General features: G+C 34.1%; 1 protein-coding gene across 1 annotated transcript; it reads left to right on the forward strand.

Annotated features, from left to right (window-relative positions):
• The first annotated feature begins 6790 nt into the window (after positions 1 to 6790).
• On the forward strand, positions 6791 to 7657 carry LOC146145503 (SUMO-conjugating enzyme UBC9-B-like). The gene has a single exon (XM_083390326.1). It carries the CDS (start codon positions 6839 to 6841, stop codon positions 7319 to 7321), a length of 483 nt encoding a protein of 160 aa, XP_083246452.1. The 5' UTR covers positions 6791 to 6838; the 3' UTR covers positions 7322 to 7657.
• The last annotated feature ends 6 nt before the right edge of the window (positions 7658 to 7663 follow it).

A 7663-nucleotide genomic window follows, 5' to 3' on the forward strand; every position in this document is an offset into this window, starting at 1 on the left:
ATTTCTGCCAAATTCAAACAGCAGTGATTTCCAATCTAGACGTTGCACTGCATTATTTGTTTATGTAAAAATCAAAGTATCTTTGGGAATTTTAAATATTTTTGCTAAATGTTGGATCAAACCGTATAGAATTATGAACATTTTGCCATATGGAATATGTTTATAACACCCCAGATCATATTTGCCGTATTTTTTTGAACCATGCCCCATATTGATATATCATCCCAACAGCATCTGGTTTCCGTAGTTATAGTTGCTTACCTCACATGTGCGGGTTCGAACTGTGGCGACCGAGGTCGTGTAACTTCAAACTTCTGCCTCTTTTTAGGTTTTACTTCTTCCTCGACAGCCCTTAAAATAACATATTTACACAGGTTTGTTTATTAAAACACTTAATTTAGTATAACTTTGCATAACACTTGAAAAAATCAAGTGTTGTACAGTGTTTTACAGGCTTTATTATGCCTGTTTTCCACTACCTAGAGATTTATGACACACAAAAAATGAAATATATAATTTCAATTTTTATACCAGGGACTTCACGAGGAATTATCCTGCCAGATATTATAATCTTGTAAACACAGTATACATGTAATATATATGTAAATGCTACAGTACACCAACTTCTTATGCTTCTTTTGTCGATAAGCAAATTCATCTTGTTCTTCCACACTAAAACCTTCAAAAAATAGAAAACCGGTGATAAACCATACGTCAATTGAGTATAAAAGATAAAGTAATTCTTAGGTTACCCTTTTTATGCTTCTCCTTAAAATGCTTTTTGTCCATCTTTTGGCGATCATCATAGCCATAGGAAACACTTTGACCTTCATCTAACAAATTTAATTTATAGCAGAAGTTATTGGTATTGCTGATTAAACTGGTTTATGTCAAGGATGAACAACCTATGGCACAAACAAGTAGCGGGCAATAACTAAGATATGATACATTAAAGTAACTTATCAATGTTTCAATTTTTTGTTCAGTAAGGATCAATTAGTTATCGTCGTGATTAGTTGTATCGCATCTTAAGGAAAAGTAAAACAATTTGTGCAGTAGAATGCCAGGTTGGTCATGGCTGGTTAAAGCTTTAAGAACATAGGCGCCAAACTTTTAAAAATCAAAATGTGAACTCTTAGATAACAGCTGTTGTCTGTTACCACTGAGCCAACCATTTACCTTTTTTTGCACCGTTAGGCTAAAAAAGTTTTCATTGAAGTGGGCAAAATGTAACAATAATTTAAAAATAAAAATGCATAAATCCTAAAAAAAATAGTGTGGGGGTGTTATGGCCTCGTGCCTTTATGGTCATTCAGGAAAGTTTTAAACACTTTTGGTAGACTAAAACTGTGCTACAAGAATTATTTTGCATAATAATATCAAACTTGGTAGAATTTCCGGGAGGATGGTGCCCTACCAGAAATCCAGGGCATCTAAAAATGCTCTGAACACCCACATTCGGTGCCTATGCTAAAGAAAATGGACAACAGTTTCTACAAGAACAGGTAACATAACTTCAATGAAACAATAAAAAAAAGCACCTTAACAAAGAAAAGGGTTTTACATTGATTTTTAACTGACCAGCTCTTGTGTGTTTGCGTTCTCTTGAGAAGTTATCATCAGAGTACTCTCTTTCTTTAGAATATCTTGCCCTATAGACAAGCAGTTATTAATTGTACTTTCATATTGGATACAAAGCAAAAATAGGTTTGGTAGTGTTACACTGTAATAGTTACGGCAACGCTTGTAATTACACTGCACTACAACTTAATTCCGGAAAATTTACTAGATAGGATTGGATGCTTTGTTATCAAACTTTAAAACAAAAAGTCATATGATGCTTAAATATGGCCAATGGTTGTCAAAGTGGATCCCCAGCAGATCATTAAAAGTTAAAAAAACATTACAAGATAATGCAATTTCCTGGTGTTGAAATGGCTGGCTGACAGAAATTCAGGAATTACCGTTTTTATCAAGTAAAAGTTACCTTTTGACATCCACAGATTCTTTTCTGCCCCGGTTTTCTTGCCAGCTATTTTCTGCACTGGATTTTCTGCCACCATCTAACAGCTCATCAGCATGTTCTTAAAGAATAAAGCAAGTTGGAAAAAAATCTACAAGCATTAAATGAGTAAAATGGAAGCAAATTTGTCTCCCAGGATGTACAACTTAACTGCATTTTGCTTAGAACACCTGTAAATTAAAAAAAAATTGAAATTCATTATCATAAATCAATGAAACATATAAACATATTTGATCTACAATCATAAGTTGGCCCTATGCCCAAACAGCTTGATTTGAACAAACATTTAACTTTACTTCTAAAGGTATTCTATTAAAATATCCTTGCAAAATAGTGATGATTAAAATCCAGGAGAAGAGTGGAATCCAAAATTTGTAAAAAAAAACATTTGACTTTTTTTTGCCTGAGCACTTCTATAAAAAACGTGTGCATTGCCCCAAAATTTGCATTTAGCAGGAACACTGGCTTAAAGCCTACAGAAGATCAACTAAAACAGTTAGTTGGTCCAAGGTCATGGGTTAGAAACCTTATTTTAGACTACTATTTTTATTCTGACCTTGCTGATAGAGCAAATCTTATTTTATGCATCTGAGTTGGTTAGTCTAATAAAAGCTCTATGTGATGTGTTGTAATTCAAAGTACAATTTACTGCCTTCTGTGATATTTGCAACAGTAGACATATAACAAATGGGGTAAACATTCATTATTTTCAGAAAGGGATAAAGCAATTAAAGGACAGTGCTTGATTGGTGATTGTTGTAAAAAATAAGAAGAAAATAGTAGTGCTACACAATTTACTTTTGGAATGATGCGCGTATCTGAGTTGCTTTGCTAGTTTAAGCAGAGCTTCTTCTTCATCTCTTATAATCTCGGTTTGTTGTTGATGTTTTTTCCCTCTGCGTTCTCGGCTGCGACCTCGCTCAAAGTCCTAAAATATATATATTTAAATGGAACAAAACAAAAAAAAAAAATTGGCAAAGTGGTTCGGGTACAATAAATTCTAAAGATTATGAATATGCAACATTCTGTCTAGTAATATGAACATTTTGTAAACTTTTATTTCATTGTAACGCGGTTGTGCAAACCAAAATTGCATGGTCTCTTATGTTTGTGATCTTGATAAAAGTTGGGAATTACAGGGGTGGTTATCTGCTGCAAACGTGATATTGACATATTGACATTAGCAGGCTGAAAAATGTGAACACCAATAAATGGTCTTTACTTATTAGGGCACGTTGCTCATGCCCAAAATCTTAGGTACATGCAAAGAATAAAAAACTAAGTTTAAAAATCAAATTAGGAAAGATTTCACAAGGCGTTTTAACTTTGTTTATTAACCTCTGCTTTATAGACCTAAAATAGCTTTGTGCTAGTTAACTGTCTCACCTTGTCATGGTATTTCTCAGGTGACGGACTTTGATATCTCTGTCTCTTGGTGGTAATTTTGGCTGATCGTGGAGGTGATACTGAAGAGCTGTGATTTGAGCTGGCCGGCGACAGTTGCTTTCGTTTACGCCCTCGCAAATCCTCGCTTTTTTGTCTTGAAGCATAAAAAATTATTTAACAAAAAACAGTTACAGGTTGAACATTGTATGGGAAAATCATGTTAAAGTGAACAATTTAAACTTACAACAACATTGTCAAATAATGCTTACTTTACTTAAAGACAAGCTGTTACTATATTGATTTAAATTTCCTTGTGATTGTGACACATGTTTATATACAGTTGAATTTAAAGAAAATAATTGGGCCTAAATATTTGTTGACCACTCTGAAAATTATGAAAAGTGCAAGGAAGTTTTTCTTTTAACAGACCAAAACTTTATCCTAAAAATCTAAAGTGCCAAACGATTCTTGTGGGAAGAAATGTTTTACACATTTTGTTTCATCACCACCAAGATGTTGCCAAGATTTGCTATATTTTCCAGACTGGTTTGTTGACACCACTGCATTCCATAATTTGTTGCAGCCAAAGATTTAATATATATGCTAAAATGTCTGTTTTGATTGTAAATTCATTTGGTCAAGCATATTTCACACCAAATAACATAACCGGCATGATTTTGGGCAGGATTACACGCCAAATTTATTTGATGGGAAAGCACTGGAATTTACTTAGAAATGATGCAGACAGGTTCCACCAAACACATTTTGGCGCTCTTTCACTAGTGTACGTAAAAATTAATAAAAAAATATTTTTCTTCAAATGCCGCTTACGACAACGCATATTGTTTGGGTTAGGGTGCGGGTTAGCGTTTGTTTGAGGGTGGGTCAAATTATTATTAATAATAAACATAATATTACTTGACCCACCTTCACCCAAACGCTAACCCGCATCCTAACCCAAACAATATGTGTTGTGGTAAGCGGTATTAATATTTTTTTTTGCATAACTTTTCACGTACAATAGTGAAAGAGCGCCCACATTTTTTATAGACTCCCAAAATAATATTTTTGTATGTGTGTAAATTTGAGAATTTAACTGTATAAAATAAAAAAAATACTTTTGAGTTGAGCGATGTTGATCTTCAGGTGGCAATCTTTGTAAAATTGATTTTTTGTGTTGTTGTCTTCCTCTTTCATGATCTGTAAAAGTTTGATTGTAGTGGAAAAACATTCTCAAAACGTATTACAACAAAACAAATTACCTTCAATATCATTTCTTTTTGTTGTTGACCTGTAACTGGCTTCCTAAAATTCAGGTATTTTTTAAACATAAATATGGAATTGAAGCAAAGTATGCTTCGTATATTATTATTACGGTTATTACCTTTGCAGGCGGTGACTTCCATTTATGCTTTCTTTGGAAATCTTGCGGCTCCTCGAACTTTGAATAAGCCCCGCTGGATTTACCACTTTTCTGCTTTTTGTACATGTTTTAAATCCATAAACGGTCAGCACTACCAATCTCCATCAATTGAAAGTCATTGTCAACATGTGAATTACATTTGCAAAACATTTATGCAAATCAGATGTGATCACGTGATTACTAAACAAAAAATGGAGGTTTAATTTTTCAATCATCTCAGTAGTTAGCACCAAATTTTTTTAATGATAAATATATTTCGTTGATATACGTCATTGTAATATCAATAAAATTTAGCGTTAAAAATAAATCTAAACTCTTTTTAACTTAACGAGGTTTGAAATGTTTTTATTTGCAGTAAATAGTGGATCTTTTTAGTTGTTTTCGGTCCAAAACTTTCACTTGTTTAAGTTCTTTATCTGCCCACCAAAGGTTTCTATCAGAAAATGTGATGATGTTTTCCTAATGTATTTCTTAAATATTTTTCTCTGTATTATTGTACTTTGAGAATAAAATGTTAATTGTCCAAAAAACCTAAACATAAACGGGTGAATTATCTGTTCGCAGGCCATGTTGGAGTTTTGCGCGCTGGTCCACATTAATTTAACAGTAACGAAACGAGTTGGCGAAGTTTGAATTGGAAGGAAGGCATAACTGTGTAAAAATAAATATAATAATAATACTTGGCCAACCCAAACGCTAACTCGTATCCTAAACCAAGTATTGATAGCAATATGAACGCCTGAGCGAAAGTGTGATAGGATTCTAAACCAGAGTTTTTTACAGTTGCCTGAATTGTGAACCAATCATGTAGTTTGTTTAGGTAGGGTGGTAAGCATATAGTCTAGATTTACTTTTTTTAAAGAAATTAAAGCCTATGAAAACGTGTAAAAATTAGAATTACCACTCCATAATCTATTGTAACTTATAATCAAATATTCTGCCCCGTGTTAATATCTCACACATACGCAGTCATAGGACAAAATGTTCCGGCACTGGTCTAGAATCCTATCACCTTTATTACAGTAACTAAACGAGTTGTCAAAAATAAAATTGCGTATAAAGGATAAATATCATAGCATAAATATAATAATAATACTTGGCCCAGCCAAAAACTGTTCTCCCTAACCCTATTAACGTTAGCAATAGGAACCCTAGAAGTTTGGAAAATAATGCATGGAAAAGAAGGTTGAAATAAGGAAGATTTTTTTATACTTAGAAGCAACAAAACACAAGGTCATTCTTTTAAAATCTTCAAGCCTTCAGTAAAATCTAATTGTAGAAAATTTTGCTTTTCCCAAAGAGTTATTTCGGAATGGAACCGTCTAGACAAAGAAACTGCAGAAGCAGATAATCTAAATAGTTTTAAAAACTACTAGAAAAAAAACTGGTGCACAATCGGGGGTTTTACACGAGCACAAAGTTGCTCCCTACCTTGTCGGAAACAAAAAACAAAACCCTGTACAAAAATGTGGTAGGATTTTTGACCAGCTCCAAACCTGCATTTCATTTTACCTAAACTAACGTAAATTAATAGATTTTTTGTGTATTGCATAAAATTCATAAGTTCCCACCCAGATGAGAGTCTAAGCACAATGGCACACATTGTATCAGGGTATATACCTTTTTTATTTCCCAAATTAGGTAATCTTAAACTTTGTCTGAAAAGTATGGCAGATCTTGGCAAGATATTGTGGATGAATTGCGGCAACAAATAGGATCACAGTTAGCAACAGTTCAAACAGTTTTTTTAACATATATTTTAAAATCAGTGATATATTCATTTTTAACCATGCTAAGCTTTAAAATGTACACAACCCGCAAATGTTCTTAAACCCTCTAATTGTAAAGAAATTTCAAAGGAAAGAAAGCAAAAAACATGTGTTTTTACAATATTGGTGTTTACTACTGTAAATACGATTCATCATATTCTCTTTCATGTTATTTCTTATTGCAGATCATAGTTTCAATTTTGTTGTAGATTTTCAATTCCCTGTAAAAAAAATATCATGGACGGTATTGCCGTAAGTCGATTGTCTGAAGAGAGAAAAAAATGGAGAAAGGATCACCCTTTCGGGTTCGTTGCAAAGCCAGTCAAGAACAGTGACGGAACATTTAATCTCATGAACTGGGAATGCGCCATTCCAGGAAAAAAAGGAACTTCATGGGATGGCGGACTTTATAAACTTAGAATGATTTTCAAAGACGACTATCCGTCGTCACCGCCAAAGTGCAGATTCGAGCCTGCCCTTTTTCACCCCAACGTTTATCCATCGGGGACGGTGTGCCTGTCGATTCTCGACGAGGAAAAAGATTGGCGGCCTGCGATCACAGTCAAGCAGATCCTGCTGGGCATTCAAGACTTGCTAACGGAGCCGAACATCAATGATCCTGCACAGGCAGAAGCCTATGCCATTTACAGCCAGAACAGAAGCGAGTACGACAAAAGGGTTCGTGAGCAAGCAAAGCAGTTCTGCGCCTTGGACGTCTAAAACTATTTACTCTCATGTTGTAGTCCTGTAAATATGTTAACTGCCATTCGGTAGGCTCTAGACATGATGAGTTTGTCAGTAACTGGACCTAAACCATTGGCTGACGCCTGCAAACAGTGTAATAGGCGGGTTTAAAATGATACACCACAATTAAATTGCCGTAATAAAATATGCGATTGTGTTTTATTTAAAGTTCACTTTGTTTTTTCAGAATGAATGTACCATATTATAATTTGAATTGCGCATTATTCCAAAACTTCACTTACGACTTGGTGTGATTCAAATTTCTCTTTTCTTTTGTTTCTAACGGCAGCATTTCTTTCTCTTCCTTGCAGACATATT

This window comes from Ascidiella aspersa, chromosome 5 (assembly GCF_963924565.1).
Source record: "Ascidiella aspersa chromosome 5, kaAscAspe10.2, whole genome shotgun sequence".
Classification (NCBI taxonomy): domain Eukaryota; kingdom Metazoa; phylum Chordata; class Ascidiacea; order Phlebobranchia; family Ascidiidae; genus Ascidiella; species Ascidiella aspersa.